Source organism: Epinephelus fuscoguttatus, linkage group LG17 (genome assembly GCF_011397635.1).
Source record: "Epinephelus fuscoguttatus linkage group LG17, E.fuscoguttatus.final_Chr_v1".
Lineage (NCBI taxonomy): Eukaryota > Metazoa > Chordata > Actinopteri > Perciformes > Serranidae > Epinephelus > Epinephelus fuscoguttatus.
The window spans coordinates 28,682,160-28,701,376 of NC_064768.1; the positions used below are offsets into that span (position 1 = coordinate 28,682,160).

General features: G+C 40.3%; 3 protein-coding genes across 3 annotated transcripts in view; 1 reads left to right on the forward strand and 2 right to left on the reverse strand.

Moving 5' to 3' along the window:
• The window catches only part of zgc:85777 (uncharacterized protein LOC405871 homolog), a 25,947-nt gene extending 16,334 nt beyond the window's left edge, over window positions 1-9,613 (reverse strand). The window contains exon 1 of the mRNA XM_049601948.1: window positions 9,390-9,613. Coding sequence (XP_049457905.1) covers window positions 9,390-9,611 — 222 coding nt within the window. The 5' untranslated portion in view covers window positions 9,612-9,613. The remainder of the gene's footprint in view (window positions 1-9,389) is intronic.
• Window positions 9,614-10,270: 657 nt separating this feature from the next.
• Window positions 10,271-11,205, reverse strand: gngt1 (guanine nucleotide binding protein (G protein), gamma transducing activity polypeptide 1). Its single transcript, XM_049603012.1, has 3 exons — window positions 11,138-11,205; window positions 10,934-11,032; window positions 10,271-10,706 (listed from the first exon to the last, which is right to left on the reverse strand). The coding sequence occupies exons 2-3, from the start codon at window positions 11,027-11,029 to the stop codon at window positions 10,581-10,583; spliced, it is 222 nt and encodes a 73-aa protein (XP_049458969.1). The 5' UTR covers window positions 11,030-11,032; window positions 11,138-11,205; the 3' UTR covers window positions 10,271-10,580.
• A 1,075-nt stretch (window positions 11,206-12,280) lies between these two features.
• Window positions 12,281-15,513, forward strand: tfpi2 (tissue factor pathway inhibitor 2). The gene is made up of 5 exons (XM_049603011.1): window positions 12,281-12,440; window positions 12,644-12,814; window positions 12,999-13,178; window positions 13,418-13,591; window positions 13,824-15,513. The coding sequence occupies exons 1-5, from the start codon at window positions 12,317-12,319 to the stop codon at window positions 13,904-13,906; spliced, it is 732 nt and encodes a 243-aa protein (XP_049458968.1). The 5' UTR covers window positions 12,281-12,316; the 3' UTR covers window positions 13,907-15,513.
• Window positions 15,514-19,217: the final 3,704 nt, after the last annotated feature.

Consider the following 19,217-nt stretch of genomic DNA (forward strand, 5'->3'; position numbering starts at 1 on the left):
CTATTTACTCCTTCAATTAATGACTTTTGTCTTTAAAATGCATGCATATGATTTATATTTATACATTGTTATTAACTGTTTCTTTAATAATTTAATTACCTACTTCATTCCAGTGCAGTTAATTGAATTCACTATCTTAAACTGAAATTGTGCTTCGGCAACACATATGAAATGTCATGCCAATAAAGTGTATTGAATTGAAATGAGTATACAACAAGTCTGAGTCAGAACTGAGTATAATTCAATATCTGTTTATTTATCCCAAATAATACCATTATTGCTATATTGCATATTTTTCTCATATCATGCAGGCCTAGCATTAAATTGTCCTTATCATTTTATTCACGTGGGTTTTAAGCGAACTGCACGTATGTTTGTATGTTTTTTAAAACCTCAGTATGATTAAAAAACAACAAATTACAGCCCTGCTATTCTATCTCCTGTCTCATACCACTGAAAAGATAAATAAAATGAGTGAACACACACACTGACCGTTAACATACAATGGCTTCCTGCTGTGGAGTGCACATCTCTACTTAAGTCTATGTAATCTATCTGTAGCAGACAGCGAGATAAGATATTACATATCAATGAATAGAAAGCAGGCTGGAAAAGCGTAATACATAGTGAGTGTAAAAGGATGACAACACAGTGACAGTATGCATGACATGCTATTTCCTATATCAGTCCCCTACTGATAACCAATGCTTGGCTAGTGACACATAATATGATAAGCTGAGGGCTCATAAAAACAATGACAGAGGTTTGGCCTCAATCCCAATCTGTGTCATCTTGGAACAGAAAAATAGTGCTAAAAACAAAACCTTAAATCAGTGGCAATGTTGGTTACACAAAATGGTATAGTTGGCAAATACAACTTACAGCGCAGATTACTCTTGAGGGTTTTGGGATGACACTGATACTTTTATACTTAAGCTGTTGGTATCCAGTGTTGTGCTGATATTCGACAACTTCGCATTCGACCATTAGAAAGCCGATATTTTAATGACTCAGTGTTTCCTCCACCATTTTATTCTTGGCGAAGTAGAGAAACCTCTCAAGGAATATTTAGAACAGCGTGCAAAAATAAAGCTTGTTACGGAAACCCATACTAATGACATTCCTTCTGGGTTAGCAGCCACTCCATCTATTCAGCCACAAAGCCTGGGATACACGACTGCCTGAAAATGAAGGATGACTTTATTATATGCTTTAAGAGTGGAACAAAACACTGTGCGCAGTTTTGGTTAAAGAATAACTTCACTCTCTAGGAGGTGGATGTCGTTAACTGACTCTAATAACAGGCTTATATTATGTATCTCCAAATGTACCAGCTTTGTTCTAATTTGTTTCGCAACTAAATGAAACTCATGAATTCATGTGGGGGAAACAAATTGATTCTAGAGATCTCACCACTGAATTTTATATAATATCCTTCAACAGTACGAGCAGCTTTTGTTCTGTCTCTCGACACCGAATTCAAGCAGCATCACACTTTGTCAGTGTTTATCGTTAGCACCTGGTTTTGTGAGTCACAGCCAAAATGTCTGCGGGGAGTGAAGAGTGGGTTGCAACCTGGCTTTGGAAGAGACTTTGGAATGAGTGAACCTTGGTGCCATGACTCATTTTGAGCACCTGGAAGTGGTCCACAGCTGGAGAAGTGCTTATTAATCTATTGAGACGCTCATATGGTGCTATTTTTGCAGAGAATGGGCTGCAGATCTATAGTGTGGATTACAGGGTTGCATTTTGTTGCCAACTATTTTAACAATTCTACTTCACACAGCAGGCTTTGTCAACAGGAAGTTCAAGTGCACGGGATGTCAACAACAGCTTCTACAAAATAATGTTGGTATGAAGTACTGTACATGCCAAATAAATAAAAAAATAAAAATGTACGAGCTGTTTCTGGCTTTTCAATTCAAATTAAAATGTCCTCCAGCAAATTGATTTGCACTTGTTGGCCGAAATATTATAAACAACGCTAACAGCTTTGCTTTGGTGTTACTCACTTTAATGCATAAACTTTTTTAATGGGCCATGGTTTCAAAAGACCCATGACAATCTGCTCCACAAATGTGTTTCTCCTCTCTGTAAAATATGCTCTAAATGGTGGGTAAAGCCAATGAAAAGTAATGATTAAACATCAAATCCAAGTCTCAGCTGGTGACAGGAGTTCAATGAGCCACGTGCAATAACGCGGACTGTAAAAAAATAAACACTGTTTGATAATTCTTTCAAGTAGCTTTGCTTAATCCTCTGCATGAGAGTGAAAGCACAACCAGCGATGAGCAATGGGGACTAGACCTGTGTTTCACCATTCAAACTACAGAAAAAACAAAGTGCTGAAGAAGAATTCACAGGTTTTTTTCCAGGATTGCAAAAAGTGATGCACACTCATTTTCTCTTTCCAAAACACACAAACCTAAACCAGCCAACCGCTCGAGCGGCCAAGAAAAATGTACTGGCTGAGAAACATCTGACTACGAGGTAGACATAAAACATGCACATCATGTTTTTACAGCTCAAAACAGAAAACAGACACTACTTTCAACAGATATTTAGGACACATGCCTGAGCCTGAATCTGTGAGAATCAAACACAAGACCGAACAGTGACAAAGGCAGGTACTGGTCCCCTTTAACCTACAACATATCCATGTTCAGAGTTCAAATCCTGAGGAGGGAAAGGGAGGGATGACTTGCTGCTGGAAAGGGGAAACATAAAGGTCATTGGGGAGTGATACTATGCTTCTATTGTGTTATATGACTCTATTTGTGTTGCATACCAGAACAATTTCACATTACTGAGCTGTCAAGCAGTCTTACAAAATGTCCAGTCTAGAGTGTTTTCCCCCGGCACACTATGCAGAGAGTGGGCTTCTCTGTCAAAGCCAAACAGCTGTGCTGATGTGGACTAAATAGTATTCAGTATACTATATTCAATAAACTATGCGGACTCACAAGGTTACTCATGATATCAAGACATTTTTTCAATTAAGTTCGGGAAATATGACAGCCATCAAAGATTTGCTACCATTTCTGTCCCATTAAAATCTTAAAGGGACAGTTCACCCCAAAATAAAAAAATGCATATGTATGTAAAGGATCTAGAAGCACTAAGAAAAATACATTTGAAAAACTGTCTCTCTCCAGAAATCATGATCCAGTTACTCAAAATAATCCACAGACCTTGTTGTGAGAACAACTACATCTGCCGAATGTATCACCACCCAGAAGGAAGTGTGCATCTACTGCTAGTTCACCCAGCACCACTGAGCTAACTATTGTTACAGCTCTGCTGAGGAGGACGTCATTAATATTTACATCTCGCACTGTCATGAGCATGAGCCTCTCGTCCACGAGTTGGAGCACACTTCCTCTTGCGCTGTGTAGTTCAGTAGAAAGAAAATAGTTCCTACATAAAACTGCACCCAGCAAGGTCTGTGGATTATCCTCAGTAACCGGGTCTTGAGTTCTGTAAAGAGACATTGCTGTTGAGTTTTTAGGAAGTATTTTTGTGGCACTGTGAGCACCACAAGCCATTTAGTTCCATTTTATTAGAGAGAAGGAAGACATCTCCATGTCACGGCTGATATCTCCAACACTCAGCAACTCACACCAGAACAATCTGTATTGGAAAAAACACGGAGGAAGAGAGGAAAGCTATGTATTCTGATTATGGGGTGAACTGTGCCTTTAAGTACATGAAGTCTGCTTGTATTATATTAATATTATATCATATCATATCGGGCAATGCTGCAAATTATCAGCAGAACTGCCAAGTTCTGGATGTATGAGATTTTGAATTAAAAGTGAAGTACATATTCTTATATCATATAGCCATTTCCATCCAATTATTTTATGTATAATAGGGCTGCAACTACCGATTATTTTCATTGTCGACTAATCTGTCGATTATTTCTTCGATTAGTCGACTAATCATTTTATCGAAAAATGTGTTAAAATGTTGAAAAATGTCAGTCTGTCTTTCTCAAACCCCCAAATTATGTCAACTAATGTCTTGTTTCGTACTGAAGCCAAAGTTTTTTTTTTTAACCGTTTACAAAAATTTAACTGCCATAGGAGAGTGTGTAAAGCTGCCAATATCTGAACGTAAGAAGCTGCAATAAGAGTATTTTGGGGTACTTTTATAGTACTTTTCTATGAAAAATGACTTAAACTGATTAGTTGACTACTAGTCTCTATATATAGACTCTACATTCGGTGAATGTAGAGTCTGTAGGCAAACCCCAGGGATCTTGCCTCCGGAAGAAGAACGGAAGAGCTCTGGTTTCCGGTTGTAGGCTGTCTGTAGTCCGCATGATATTGACTGATCACATTTGAGCCAGCTGCAGTTGTTGCCAGGTTAAACGGTCCGTGCGGGGAACTAACGAGGCGGAAAATAATTGGCGTCACTGCAAACTCTGCATCCATTGCAATGGTTCAGCATATTTACTTATATATAAACGGAAGTCGCAAACGGAAATTCGCCTCCTCCGCCCAAATCAAACCGGAATGCCAAAAAATTGGGGGTCTGCCCCCAGAGGCTGTATAGCTGTCTGCCGGAAGTCAGACGCCGAATACAGCCGATGGGTTCCGAGAATGGTCGACTACTAAAATAGTCACCGATTACTTCAATAGTCAATTAGTCATCGATTAGTTGACTAATCATTGCAGCCCTAATGTATAAGCGGTTTCAATGCTGAATATGAGAAAAGTGACTATATCACAATGTAATACCATGATATAACACTACACATACCATGATGAAAGATTACAGATACAAATTGCCCACCGGCACTGCCAATGATAACTATTTTTTACCAAGGAGGCCATTTATTCAATAGGCCACAACAAGACAGTCAGTCGGTCAGTCTAGGATACATTACAATATATGCATACATGAAGAGGAAACCATGCTCTAAAAGCAGGACTCGCGCCTAAAACGTATCAAATTACTGCATTATAAAGTGTCTACAGATTAAGAGTGCTACAGCAGGGATCAAAAGCTTGTACTAAAGTACAGTCTGTCACTCACAGCAACATGAAAACAGCCATAAACTTGCGAAAGGGTTCAATAACGTGATGTTGATCATTTATCCAATCTCTACTTAAGACAGTGACAAATCCAGAAAATCAACAGATGCTGAAGAGGGCCCTGCTGATTTAAATTCAAGACAAAGACTAGTAATTTGTATAGGAGATGATCTTCAGGCAATTAAAATGCCTTTCTTAGATTTTTTTCCAAACAACAGACACTTTTGCAGGATGGAATATAAAAAGGAAATTTGTCAGTGGCAGCACATTATGATCACACTAAGCAAGTCAAGACTTATAGTCCACTGGCGAGCAGTTTTGTTCTGACTACAATGGCTTCATAGTGTGGGGGGATCCCAGTCTGAAACCATGGGAGGCTGCACATGGAGCCTCTTCCTAGAAGTGTTGAGGAAATGTCTTTTGGCTCGCTGTCCTCATTAATTGCAGGAGCTGACCTTACACACTCACACACAAAGCCTTGAATGATTTGGTGGTTGTACATGTGGGAGACTGGAAGCCTGACTAATTTCTTAGTATGGGAAGTTGTTTGTCTCATTTATAAATGAGCACCACAGTAACAGACACACACATGGCTACACTGACAACAGTCTGTGTGGCCCTACGCCCTCTCCACCTATAACAGAAAATTGGTAGTGGAAACACTGGCACTATGAACGTCTGACCTTGGACAGTCACTAAAGGATTTCCTATAACCCCATTTGTGTACCATATATAAACACCCATTACCCTACAGTGAATTCTTTTAATAAACCAAGCTTCCTCGAGTTCCCTTTCCTGCATTGCCAACATATTGTTCTGCATTTCCTTTTCATATTTTCATCCTTCCCATTATTCCCAGTGCTAGTTTATTTTCAACCTCCTGGCATCCTTTTGAAGGTTTAGTCACACAACAAGCTTCCCTCCATTTACCGCAACATCTTTGCTCCCTGCCTTGAATTAGGCACTTGATATTATTTTTGCAGTCTGTGTCTCCAATGTCTGTCTACTAATATGTATGCTAAATGAGTCAGACTGATTACTAATCCTTGCTTTGATTTTTTATTTACAACTATAATTTGCAGCTGCTGTTACTTAGCTCTCCAAAACTAAAAGCCCTGCATGTAAGAAATCGCTAGGGCTGAGTTTAAGTGGTTGGGAAGAAGAAGAAACCATATTTCTGAGAGAGGAGTACGACTGACACTGTTGAATAAAGAATTCAAATGCGTCTGAAAGGGCTTTGGAGGTAGCTAATGTTTGCTAATGTCCATTACCTCACCTTTTGTGTAATTAAACTGTCTTTGTAACCTCAAGCAAAGAACACATATCCAGCTGCTTAACCCAAATAACAAAAACATTTACTACATCATACTGGAGAAATCAGATTAAATACTAATTAAACAGTCCATCTTGCCCTCTTCAAGGCTTTTGAGACAGTTACATTAAACAGCCATTCCATTTTTTTCATTATCTCTACACCTGAATATTTCAGGGTTTAGTCAAACAATTCCACTGAAAACTGACATTATCTAATCATCGTAGTAAGTACTCACTTTCCACTTTTGCCATATTACACAATCTATTTTCTTATGTGATTACAACTTTTTCCAATTCATCTGAATTTCACGCCTACAAGCTTGCCAGCTCTTTTTATTGGTGACAGCCTAACATGTTTTTCTGACAGGTGCTCATTGCAAAACACTGACGTCAAATTCATGCTTCTATGCTGCTGGAAACTTTCAACAAGTAGAGGTCATGACACAGAGGAAGAGAAGGTCCAAAGCCTGGCTTCATTCGACAAAGAAAAATGACAAGTGCTTCTTGCTATATCTATTAAATGATAATTTCAAGTAAGGACGGAAACACCTGCAATGTGCTGAAACATCTTTCTAAGCAACATGGGCTTAAATTCCAGGAATGCCTTGTATTTGATACTCTGAATGAATATCACTGCTTCCCAACCAGCAGCATGACCGTTACCAAGGGTAAATATTGTGCTGAGAACCGGCTCCAAATTCAACAATAGTTTAACAGTGGTTTTGCACACCTATGTTTCATGCATTGTGAGTCACAACTGATAAGCAGAATTGATAATGACATTAGCATCAATACAATCTTATCAATTCCCATCCTCATAGATTAGGGAGATGTGACATATGATTCAGTGCCAGATATGTGTTTGATACAAACAGCATTGTGTCTGCTTTGGCTAAACTACACTCGCCGCTTTGACCTTCTGTAAAACGGTCTGGAGAAAATACTTAATATTAATCCCGTGGGAACATCATCACGTCCTGTTTACAACCATTTTCCATGTTTACAACTAGTTTTCTGCATTTTTTCTGATGATGGAGGCGCTTGAAGAAGCTTTCGGTGTTGTCGTAATAGTGGACATTCTTCTAATGATCGCATGGCCCTACGTGGGAGACCAATCAAAAAGATCAAGAAGAAAGCACTTTTCAGAGCCACGGGACTTCTGGTTGTGTTAGATAGGCCAAATATAAATCCATATTGCTAATCATTGTGTACGCACAATCCTGATCATGGGCAATATTTCATATTGGGCTAATAAACGTAACACATAGAGGAAGCAATGTAGCACGCATATGCCGACAGGGAGGTGACGCCAGGTCGAAACCGAGTTAAGCCTGATTTATGGTCCTGTGGCGTACCTACGATGTACCTACGTCGTTGCCGTAATGTCGTCGTGAACCCTTCAAACTTCTCTGTCACTCCATTTCGTCGCGGTGCAATTCACCACCAGAGCGGTAGGAGGCTGCGTTCCTTTCCTGAATGGTTATCGTCATCTCTAGTTGATTCTTTGTTTAGCTTTTGGCTTTTCCAGTCACAGAGAAATGAACGCGGAGCACAGACAGAAAGCTCCCTCCGTATCCGTATCCGTATTTAACGTTGAGCATAAATGGGCCTTAATACTGCAACATCTACATCGCAACAGAAGATGTTTAAAGATGGCGGGGATGGCACAATCTGGAAATACGGAACCAGAAATGCGTTGCTACCAAGCAAACCAATCACAGCCCTCTCGGTGTGCGCTGGGTCTGCGTCGCCTCGACGTGTAGTTACATTTTTTGGGAGGTGCATGTCAGGCTATGCCAGGGGCTACGGCGAGCCTCCTGCTTAGCCACGTACCCTACGACGTCGGTACGTCATTGATTTAACGCAGGACTATAAATCAGGCTTTACCACTCCCATCTCTGGTAGAATTACGGAGAATTCTTGTCCCGTGCGAATCGGACATTTATATTAGACATCCTGTGGTAAACTGACATTAGTCCACATCCCTATGTAAAACTAATCCCGTCCAAATAGTACTAAAGGAATTTCATGTTCCCCCTCTAATGTCCAGCCACCATTAATGTTTATTTAATTCTTACAAAAAGCCACCAATTAGCAAAACCTCTAATATCAGAAACCCATGGCTGAAATATGTGCACTGAACTGTCTGACACAGAAATAATGTTAACATTAAGCTGGCTGTATATGTTAACATGTGGGCAAGCCTACAGGATAATCACACACTCACAACTGTCCACTATAGTCAGTTAATGATATATAGGCAACATCAGCCTCATGTCAAGTCTCATATCTACTTAATGTCAATATACCTGTTAAATGTGTTCTTGTGCCAGTATTTATTTATTATTGTACCGGGAGAACCCTCTCTCCATTTATTATGTTCACACTTTAAACACAATGTTTAGTAATATAACATATGGTGTGCATCCAAACCTGTCAGTCAAAATGGTTCCTGGCATACAACAGATTTTAAAACCTGAGCTGACGAATGTATTCATGTATCTTTAGATCATATCTGTGCAGAACAGAGAACATGTTGGCAAGAGCAGGGCTGGCATTAATCAAGTGGGATGTGGGAGTGTAGGATGGGTCATAGAAACACAGCCTGTGTACCTGGCGTTCTGCCTTGCCATCCTCCCCATAACCTAGGGCAGCAGGAAAAACATGTAGGCTTGTACAGTCATTTGAGGTTGCAGACAGACACATTAACATCCCTTTTGACCAACAATAACAACGTTCAACTAGACAATTTGTGGTTTGTGCGTAATTGGTGAAGCTATGATGCAGAGCAGCTTCTGCAGACAACAACACAGTCCAGTAGAGGTGAACAAGCCAGCATACTGACCTCTCACCCACTTTTATGATACTGTCCCTCTGTTGTTTCTCAACGTTACATTAAACCGAGTAATACTGCTGCTTGTTAAGAACAAACACGGACATTAACAATATCTTAAAGCCACCTGCTTAACAAAGAAAAAACATGCCTTGTTTACATTTCAACGTACAAGCTAGCTACAATGCTAGCAGTCCTGTTACCTTTCTGAGGGTGTCCTTTAATGCAAAGTGCTCTTGTGTGTAGATTAAATGGTCAGCCGCGGTCTCTGAGGCACTGGACGTTGTGGGTTTGGATGACACATTTTCAGACACCGACCGTACACCCACATATGAGGTGAATTTGTAGAAATTACGGCTGTTGAGTAGCAGCTTGAACCGGAGAGCTCCTTCGCGCAGCGCCATGACAGTCGTTTGTACGCGCATGCGCACGCTGTGACTGTAATAACCTGGTGTGTGTTTTGGTTCTTTCCTGGATAAAACATTAACCCCAGTGGAAAATTTAAATGTTGTGCTTGACTTACCGTCTGGTTCCGTCATGTGGGGAAACACCGCCATTAAACAAATAGAAGATGGGTAACCCAGTAGTTTTTTTTTTTCCTAAAAAAGCACCACTTACAGTAGGCCTTTCACATCTGTTTAAGCAGCGGTTCCCAACATCGGGGTCAGGACCTTTCAAAGGATCACAGTTAATCTGAGGGGTTGCAGAAGTGGAAAAACACTTCTGGCACAATTTTTGTTTTATTTTGTTTTATTTTTCTATCTTTGCTATTTTATTGTGAAATACTGGATAGTTTTACTTCTTCAAGCCTCTAATAATAAAGGAAATCCTTGACTGAGTCACTGTCAAATCAATCTCCCGAGGGAAAATCACCCTGTGCTGACCTAGGCAGTGTGACAAGGGTGACAAATAGATATGCTTGAGGGAGAGAAAACAAAAGAGGATGTATCTTTACCACAACGTATGCTACAAAAAGTTAACGATCTCATAAAGATTTATGAGAAGAAAGTTAGCTAAACTCTAAATATATCGGTGTTTCTCTCCTTTCTCTGAAACTTTCCCACAGTGAATGATGGAGACAGGCTGAGTTATAAACAAGCACATTTATTGACAGTTGTTTCTGTTTATGAAACAACACACGGGCCCCGTTTGCTCAGTCTACACCACATGACAGAGAAGCATCACATAATCCTCACCAAATACAATTCTTATTTATTGAGATCATAAGGCTACAAATCTGGCCACAAATCGTTTACATGGGAACTTGTGAGGTTTTATATATTTTTTCTTTATTAAGTCCCTCTAGTCTTCTCAGTCTGCAAATCCATTTTATGAGGGGAGGGAGAATGTCCTCAGGTGCTAATCTGAGATATGAACAGCTCCTCGGGTCCGATCTAGCAGATGACACAGCCACCTTTCTCCTTGAAGGGGTTTTTCTCCTCTGCAATGCCTTTGACGAGGATGTCCTCCTCCACTCCAGCCTGGATGTACTCCTTAATTTCCTCACAGCATTTCGATGTCTAAGGCGATCAGACAAAGGTGTTGAGACAGTCTTATCCAGAAATGCATTTTCATATTTATGCTGTTCCTGGTAGATTTAACTGCACTTTGTTTCATTTTAAACAGGTTGAAAATGATCATTTTTTGCTTGTCAAGGAAAAAAGTCTGAACAGTTGCAGTAAATTATTCACTGGTATCTCTGATTCATCACTTCAGTGCAAAAATAAATAAATAATAATCAACTTACCAACCACCTCTCCAGTTTAACTTCAATTTTGAGTTGGTTTACTTCCATTACAGCCTTGTCCTTGTCTGTCAGGTCGTCTACATTGATGACCGGCATTTTCTATCAAAAAGAAAACCTTTTTTTTAAATTATTTTTGCAAAACATTCCCCACTATATGACACATAAAAGATCTTACTCCACAAAACTCAATTGAAATGTACTCACGGATGCTTAAATGGAGCAGTCCTTCACCCCTGAAATCCTGATGAAGAATCCCTCTCCACTCCCTCAATCTGGGTTATAAAGTGATCCGCATAAACAATTCTAATCCGCTAATCTGATTAAAACAAGGCCCCCCGTGATCGAGCCAGTATCTGAAGTGTACTATCAAACAGGACGGTGAATCACACAGGTGTCTGTTTGGGTTCTTCTGAATTACATGTAAAACAAGGAGCTGTATTTACTGTATATTGCAGATTAAAATGTGGGTTTGTGCTATTTTGACTCTGCTTTTGATTATTGTCAGAAGTGGGTTAAGGGGTGGTGCCTCATGTATCAGGTCACTTTGATAAGACAGCTAATCTGTATTTAGCCTCCACCTGTCAAGGTGGAGACGCATCATTATTCTTCTAAACGTGACTGCAAAACAGTTTTCCATAACATCATTAATAACAGATGCCACAAAACAAAATTATGCAGATATGTGAAACCACAAAGATACATTTTAATGTGCATTTTTTTCACTTGAGTTTCAGATAATGCTGCTTTCAAGTCAAGGGACAGGGACCTTGAGCATTTTGTGGTGCAAGACTTTACTTTTGCCTTGAAGGAAGAGGTGGCTGCGAGTATTGAGCAACACAAAAACAAAACATAGACCTCAAGGTTTGCAAATGAGACTTTAAGTGAAAGTGAATGTGTGTGTGTGTGCGTGTGTGGTTTTGTCAGATCCAGTCAGACGAGTGTGTGATGGGAAACTGGCAGGACTGAGCAGACAAGTAAAAATGTGTTAACGTTTCCCAAGAGTGTCTGTCTCTTGGAGACAACACAATACCTGCTCTGTGGGAAGATTACAGAAATGCAGGAGGGGGGGGGTTACTGGATGTAACCTTCATCATCATCATCATCATCAGCATCACTCTCAACATCATCTTCATCCTCAATGACCAGTGAAGGCAGAGGAAATTCAACTTCCTCCCTTGTTAATTCACTTCTGTTGAATATACCCTTAGTCACTGCATTAACAGTCAAATATTACGACGTAAAAACGCTCCCCTGATGTCACTAATGAATTCATCACCACTCTCATCTGGTTGCACTGTAGTATGAAAATGAGTCATGCCATCCCCGCCCCTAAAAATCCCCCGGGAAGCACTTCACTCTGCTATAAAGCTGGATGTCGCTGGGATGGTCGACAAAGCGGAAAAACACTGTACTTGGCGCAGACAAAGTTTCACAATGGAGTTTTGCATATTAGCGCTCTTTACACTTTTCTCCTCGTTTTACAACGTGTTGGCGCTGGCACCTAAAGGTAACCTAAAAGCATGTTTTATCCTATTTTCTTTTGTATTTTATCGAACTCTTTAAAACACCTTAAAGTCTTGCTTACCATCATATGACCTGCTGCGTAAGACATGTTGGCGACTTTTACGCACAGCATTGATTAAAGCTTAAGTGTCGTCTTTTATCTACGGAGGTTTCGTGTTTCAGTGACAATGAATTTGCTGCTTTCAGGCGCGTGTCTCCTTCAAGTGGACGAGGGACCTTGCAGAGGAGAGATCGAGCGCTACCACTACAACACAATCACCCAAAAATGCGAGATTTTCTACTATGGCGGGTGCCAAGGGAATGCCAATAACTTCAGGAGTTACCAGGAGTGCCATAAAACATGTTTCAGAATACCAAGTGAGTTGTCAATGTGATGAGCATACACTTAATGCTGACCATGCCCACCTCTGGGTGTGGTTTTTTACACTTTGGGTTTTATATAAAAATGTTTATTTGAGTCCACGTTTGTTAAAGTGAATTCTCGTCACACCATGCCACTTGATCTAACCTCAACTTTAAATTTTGTCTTTCTCTCCCCCAGAAATTCCCCAAATCTGCAGGTTTCCTAGAGATGAGGGACCCTGCCGGGGCCTCTTTCACCGTTACTTCTTCAATATGACCACCATGCAGTGTGAACCCTTCTCCTACGGTGGCTGCCAGGGCAATTCCAATCGCTTCCATGACCTCACCACTTGTAAGGAGTACTGCAACCCACGAAAAAGTTAGTATACTTATTTACTTTGACGTGCTGCCACTGAGTTCTCCTATATTGTGAAGAAGGAAGAAACAAGCTTTCAAGGTGCAGTTTAGTGCTACTACTGAGACAGAACCTCATACATTCAGTGTGTGAAAACAGTCTGTCATTGAGGAGACACAATTAAAAAAGATATTTCAACGAGAAGGAAATGATTCAAAGACGATGACTGGTGGTCTCATTGTGCTTTGTGTATTGCTTTACAGATGTTCCCGTGCTCTGCCTGGACCCCGTGGACAAAGGGAAGTGTTCGGCCTCCATTCCTCGGTATTTCTACAACACAGCCACCAAGATGTGCGAGGAGTTCATCTACTCAGGCTGCGGAGGGAGCAGCAACAACTTTGTGTCGAGGCAGAGCTGCATGGACGTGTGTGCCAAAGGTGTGTGAGTGGGGAATGCGTGTTGCGAGCGCGTCACTGTCAACAATGACGCCTGATGATCATTTGAGGAGAATTTGTAGAGTTAACTGAGTCATCAACTCAGAGCTGATTTCATTATACAAATAAATTAAAGAACATCTGACTCTATCGTTACGTTTGCAGTGTATAATTACAGGCATTAGACGTAGATGCTATCATACTAATCAGTTGTTATACACATTTTTCATTCCAGGAAAGAAAAAACACACAAGCCGAGGAAAAGGCCGTCGCATGAGACGGAATAGACATAATCGCATCACTTTCTTGCAGGCGTAGACGTCTGACACTCAGGGACTCTCACTTGGACAAGCCCTTATTGGAAACTCACATTATATAAACTGACTTTGTTTTGTTCTGAAAATGACGACCAGCTCTTCCTTGTTGTTCGCGGATGAGCTTTAGTGGCACATATACACATCCACTGTATTTGTAATGCTTTATGAGCAATTTCAAATGTGGTTTTCACTGTATGCTGTTACATGAAGTTTGTTACTACTGCACTAATGTTCTTTATTGTGTGTTTTGATACTGTAAATGTATTTTTTTTGTATAAGAAACACCTTATGATCCTGTGGTCCTTTATATTTGCCTGTTTTATGAGGACATTTTTTATAAAGAAATATACAGTTTTATGAAATACTGTGCCATTTTTGTGCTGCTGATTGTGTGATTTGAATAATTAACTAACAAAATGTGTTGCTTACATTTTCCCCAATCACTTCAGTGTTTTCATGTAACCTTCAACAGTGTCTTAATACGTTTTACTAAAGCACAAGCCAAAAAAACAAGCTTTGCTGCTTCCTTCACTTCCTCACAGTGACTTTCACTTTATCTCTAGGCCTTTTCCATTCCTTACTAATGCCGCTGTCTTCCATCCTTATCTGGTAATACTTCGCAAGGCACTCAAGCCTATCTTGGCTGCTTCAGCATAGCCTTGAATCAGGGAGGAGGTAATCATAGTGCAGCAAGCACGGCCGTGGTGGGTTCATTAGGACGTTTCTGCATGTCTAGTGGAGAGGAAACTGCAGGTTTACAAAATGTGAATCATGAGCCTCCGACAATGTTCCCAGCAATTATAAAGTAATTATAGTGACATACACACAATTATAAGTACAAACGGGGATGCATCCATGCACAAAGCATGATAAGCTATATGCATATATAGTTTCTCCCAAGCTCTTATTGAATAAGCTTTTTCTTTTTCTTTGATCAATAACACCAGTTTACTCAGATAATATGTACCGCGGGAGGAAATAAATCGTAACGCCATTAAGGAAAAGATGCTATTAATTCCAAGGAGAATATCCTGACTGTCCTAAATCTCTGCTTTGTTCCATCTCCTTTAACAGTTGTAGCGCTGTGTGATTTTTCAAACAGTAAATATTTATGGAAGGTATCAAAGGAAACCACTCACCCATCTGGCTCGGCTATAAATAGCAGTAAAAGGTAATACGTCTGGCTAGGCCCTTTGCTATTAACAACCAACGCTAAATCATCTACTCAGTAGCGATATGAGAGATAGTGTGTCATCCTAACAGTGTCTGCTCAGCCTCTCAAAAGCCACATCATCTTGAAATCATCACTGGTGGCTTTGGGGAATTGAGGTTGAGCTTTTTTTGACCTGCTCCCTGAGATAAACTTTTCTTTTCTGCTTGAACTTTCCAATCACTGAAAATATGAGGAAACGTATATTAAAGGGTGTGGAAAGCAGCAAAGCAGAAGAGGCATGTTAATTTCATCTAGTACAAGTCAGTGGTTGTACATGGAAATTAAGCATGATGCAGTATGAGATATAAACAGTTTTTATGTTGCAGAAGATACTAAAACTGACCATTACGGTTACAGATCTTGTGTTTTCAGCACAATTACAACATATTTGTACCTTTTTTTTACTCACCAAAAGACATGAAAAATGTTTGAGATGGTACAAATGGACACAGCTGTTTAACTTTTAATTATAACAAAGCTCCGTCTTGGAGCATTAATGGATGGCAATATAATACTGACTGCAAAAGATCTGGTTCATTTCAGAGGGCTGGAGATGAATTGATCCTGCTCTGGTTATTTCATTAGCCACAGTGCATTAGGCAGGGTAATTTTGTCTCTCATTCTCAATGGTGATTAATGGACGTTTGCATTGAAGCACGCTTCTCGTTTTATAGGAGATTAATTCACTGCAGGATGACTGTTTGTCAGACTGTGATACCGTTTTGTATTTGTGCTTTTCAAAAGTTATCAAATTAAAATTCTGGTTTTAAAAAAGATATATGTGTAAAGTGTGTTTACTATGGTGGAAGACGTACTCAGATCCGTTTCTTAATTAAAAATAAGTGGAAAAATACTCAAACAAAAGTTCTGCATTTGAAATTCTACAAGTACAAACCAGCAATTGTACTTAAAGCATCAAAAGTAAAAACAGGCCCTTTCAGCATGTTAAATTACGGAGCCTTTAAGTTTTATTTATACACACAAGATCTTAATTCGCACACATTAATTACTGGGCACAACAAGATAAAGAAATACATTTTGTAGGACTTAAAGCGCTCTATTGTTTGTTTTGTTGTGGGGTAATTTATAACTTTATCACTCGTATAAGTGCAACTCCAACCTGAGTCCGTCTAATCAGGTATGTGGGGCCTTTAATCTGCAACAATGCATCATATTTATTAAGTTGTGCACATCATTTGTATATAAAATCAAAGTAGTGACTAGCTACAGAAGTTAAATGAATGTAGTGAAGTAAAAAATACAGTATATCTTTCTGAAATGTCGTGCAGTAGAACTATAAAGCTGGATAAAATGGATATACTTGAGTAAAGTACAAGTACCCCAACACCTTCCTGAAGTACACTGCTTGAGTAAATATACTTAGTTACTTTCCACCACTGATAGCAGTTTTTGAATTCACTGTCAAGCACCAAATACTTGCTGAAGAGAGTGCTAATTAAACACTTAACATAACCCCAAGCGAGCATACACTGCTTTCATAGTAAGCTGCATGGTGGAGATGCCCCCTAGTGGCAGGTTCACATATCTAACAATACCCAGCAGAGGCATCTTTGACAGTATGTGTACACAATATAAATAGCCTCTATTTACTTGTAAAAACACAACAGAATAAAGCTATTGTATCATATCAAACCTAGGAGTAAATTAGGTGGTTTCTCACTGCTTTAATTAAACTAGTAAACTGCAGGTACAACAGATTCTGCGGCCACCTGTAGTCACTATATGTTTCAGAGCACTGGAGCAACCCACGCCGTGGAGCTCAGGTGTTGACTCAGCGGAATTTATTCTACTACAATCTGCTTCTGTGGGTGGATCTGGTTTGCTGAATTGACTTCTGCCTCTTCAGAGTGCTCTCACAGCTTTGGCAGCACGGAAATATAAAAACCACCGGGTGAGGATCCAGCTACATGGGTTACAAGTTTCCTCTCTCTTTCTTTGGCAAAGCACCAACTTATCTTGTGTTTCTCATCTAAGAGAACTGATACTGGAAGATGGTGAAGCTTGAAAATACAACTTGAATATTTTAAAGACACAGCTCCTGCTATACATCCTCAGTTGATATATTGTTTTCCTTTAGACTGATCAATCTTGTCCAGCGTGCAGTATCCCAGATGCCAGAAACAGGAAATCCATTATAGCTAGTTGTGATATTATCAGCAAACTAAACAGCCTTGTCTATAGAATGATTGGTAACTTTGTTGTTCAAGCTTATATAACAGGATGTGAGCACTCCTGAATGTTGATGCGAATAGAAGCAGATCTCATTAGGTTTAAATATTTCTTTCTACATTATCTGAATGCACTAAATCAGTGGTTTGTCAACCAGTTTAAAGCACATCAACGAAAGACTGATTTTTGTCCCTTATAATTTAAACAAATTTGCAACTGCTGCGACCACACACATGCATCCACATGTTCCTGCACTTGTTAACAAGGCTTCACACAAGGAGTAGACCTAAACGCACGACTCAAGGACACAAGGGCTTTTCAAAAACACAGTCTTTAATGAAGACGGCAGGTAAAAGTGAAACATTTACCAAAAAGGGCAAGGCAGAGTTGAAGTCCAAAAACAGCAAAAGTCACAACACTGGGAACGTGACCTAATAGAGCTACTGAGACGAACTGGCACTGAGAGGAGGGAGCACACAGACTAAATACATGAGGAGAGGGAAGACAATGAGACATAGGTGCAACACATCAAAACAAAACAGGAAATGCAGAACTGAAATGAGAGGACAAAACTTGACAAGACATGACACTTGTCTGTAGCACAGTGATGCCTCCCTACAGCACCTGGTTCTTGAGTTATAAATGAGAATGTGGCAAAATGACGTGTGTGTGTGTGTGTCTTTCTATCTGTGTGTGTGTTTCTATAAAATTCGGTATGTAAATTAATTTAGAGGATATACGCCCTTTCTTATAGGCCACTCCCACTATCCCCACTTCTAGCCAGTTTGCATGACCATAAACACACACACACACACACACACACACACACACACACACACACACACACGCACTTGATGTTCATGCCAAATTCTCAGCCTTCTAGACATAAACCATGGCTGCCAAAGGGCAGGGAAATTTTTGTGGACTGACCGACCTATGGACAGAGCGAGCTCGAAGCTGCTGCATGCAGCCAAAAAAATTCACAGAATTTCACAAGGAGAAAAACATAAATAAATATTCGTTACTGAAACAATCCCCATTCACACGGAGCCGCAAAATCTACTGGAAACGCTGTAGTATGCACGCCAGGCCAATGGGTGGCAGTGTAAATTTGCAAAGCAACACCATGGCATGACGCCATGTGCCTGTGCTGAAGCGCCTTCCTCTACAATGCAGTGATTATAAACCAAAACAAAGAAGACACACTGGCGAAAGCATGCACAGATAACTTTGCCTGGATGGATGACGAGGTGGAGTTGCTACGGTAACAGATCTACACTTCACTTCAAATCAACAGGGTGAGCAGCACAAACAGAGCTTGGCATTGTTGTTGTGACGGTCAGCATGCCTAGTGACTGGAACCGTAATGCACATGTGCGAAAAGTCTCCATTTTCAGAGGAACTGCATATTGCAAATTTACATGACAACGGAGATGCTGCCGTTTCCAAAAATTTGCATTCAGGAACCCGTTTTCAAAACGTTGCGTTTTCAGGCACCCAAAACGTTGCTGTCGTGTAAACGATCGGCCAAAACGCTGTTAAAGTTTACCGTTTTCAGTTGAAATCGTTGTCCTATAAAAGGGGGCCTCTATAGGCCTGTTTCCACCGCAGGAACGTCGGGGTAATTTTATGGGGCCGGGGCCGTTGGTGCGTGTCTCTACTGCAGGAACCACCCCCAAAGGACAGAGTTTCGTAACTTTTACAGGGGCTAAACAAGTCCCTGCCTCGGAGTACTCAGAACAGCCCTGAAAGACTCCTGTCTGGGGCTTGGGATTTACTTGGTGCTGATTGGATATACTCAAGGAGGGATGTGACGACAACAGAAAGCAACAAAATAGCCGGCATTTTTAATACTCAGCAGACGAGGGTTAGCTCGTTCATATAGCTTCCGCCGCCATGTAAAAAAATT

What these genes read in the sequence shown, in the direction of transcription:
- gngt1 (XM_049603012.1), bottom strand. Translation starts at nt 11,029, where the DNA reads ATGCCGGTCATCAATGTAGACGACCTGACAGACAAGGACAAGGCTGTA. An exon ending in TTAAACTGGAGAGGTGGTTG is followed by an intron (nt 10,707 to 10,933) that starts GTAAGTTGATTA and finishes TGATCGCCTTAG; the next exon opens with ACATCGAAATGCTGTGAGGA.
- tfpi2 (XM_049603011.1), top strand. Translation starts at nt 12,317, where the DNA reads ATGGTCGACAAAGCGGAAAAACACTGTACTTGGCGCAGACAAAGTTTC. An exon ending in GTTGGCGCTGGCACCTAAAG is followed by an intron (nt 12,441 to 12,643) that starts GTAACCTAAAAG and finishes TGCTGCTTTCAG; the next exon opens with GCGCGTGTCTCCTTCAAGTG. An exon ending in CATGGACGTGTGTGCCAAAG is followed by an intron (nt 13,592 to 13,823) that starts GTGTGTGAGTGG and finishes TTTTCATTCCAG; the next exon opens with GAAAGAAAAAACACACAAGC.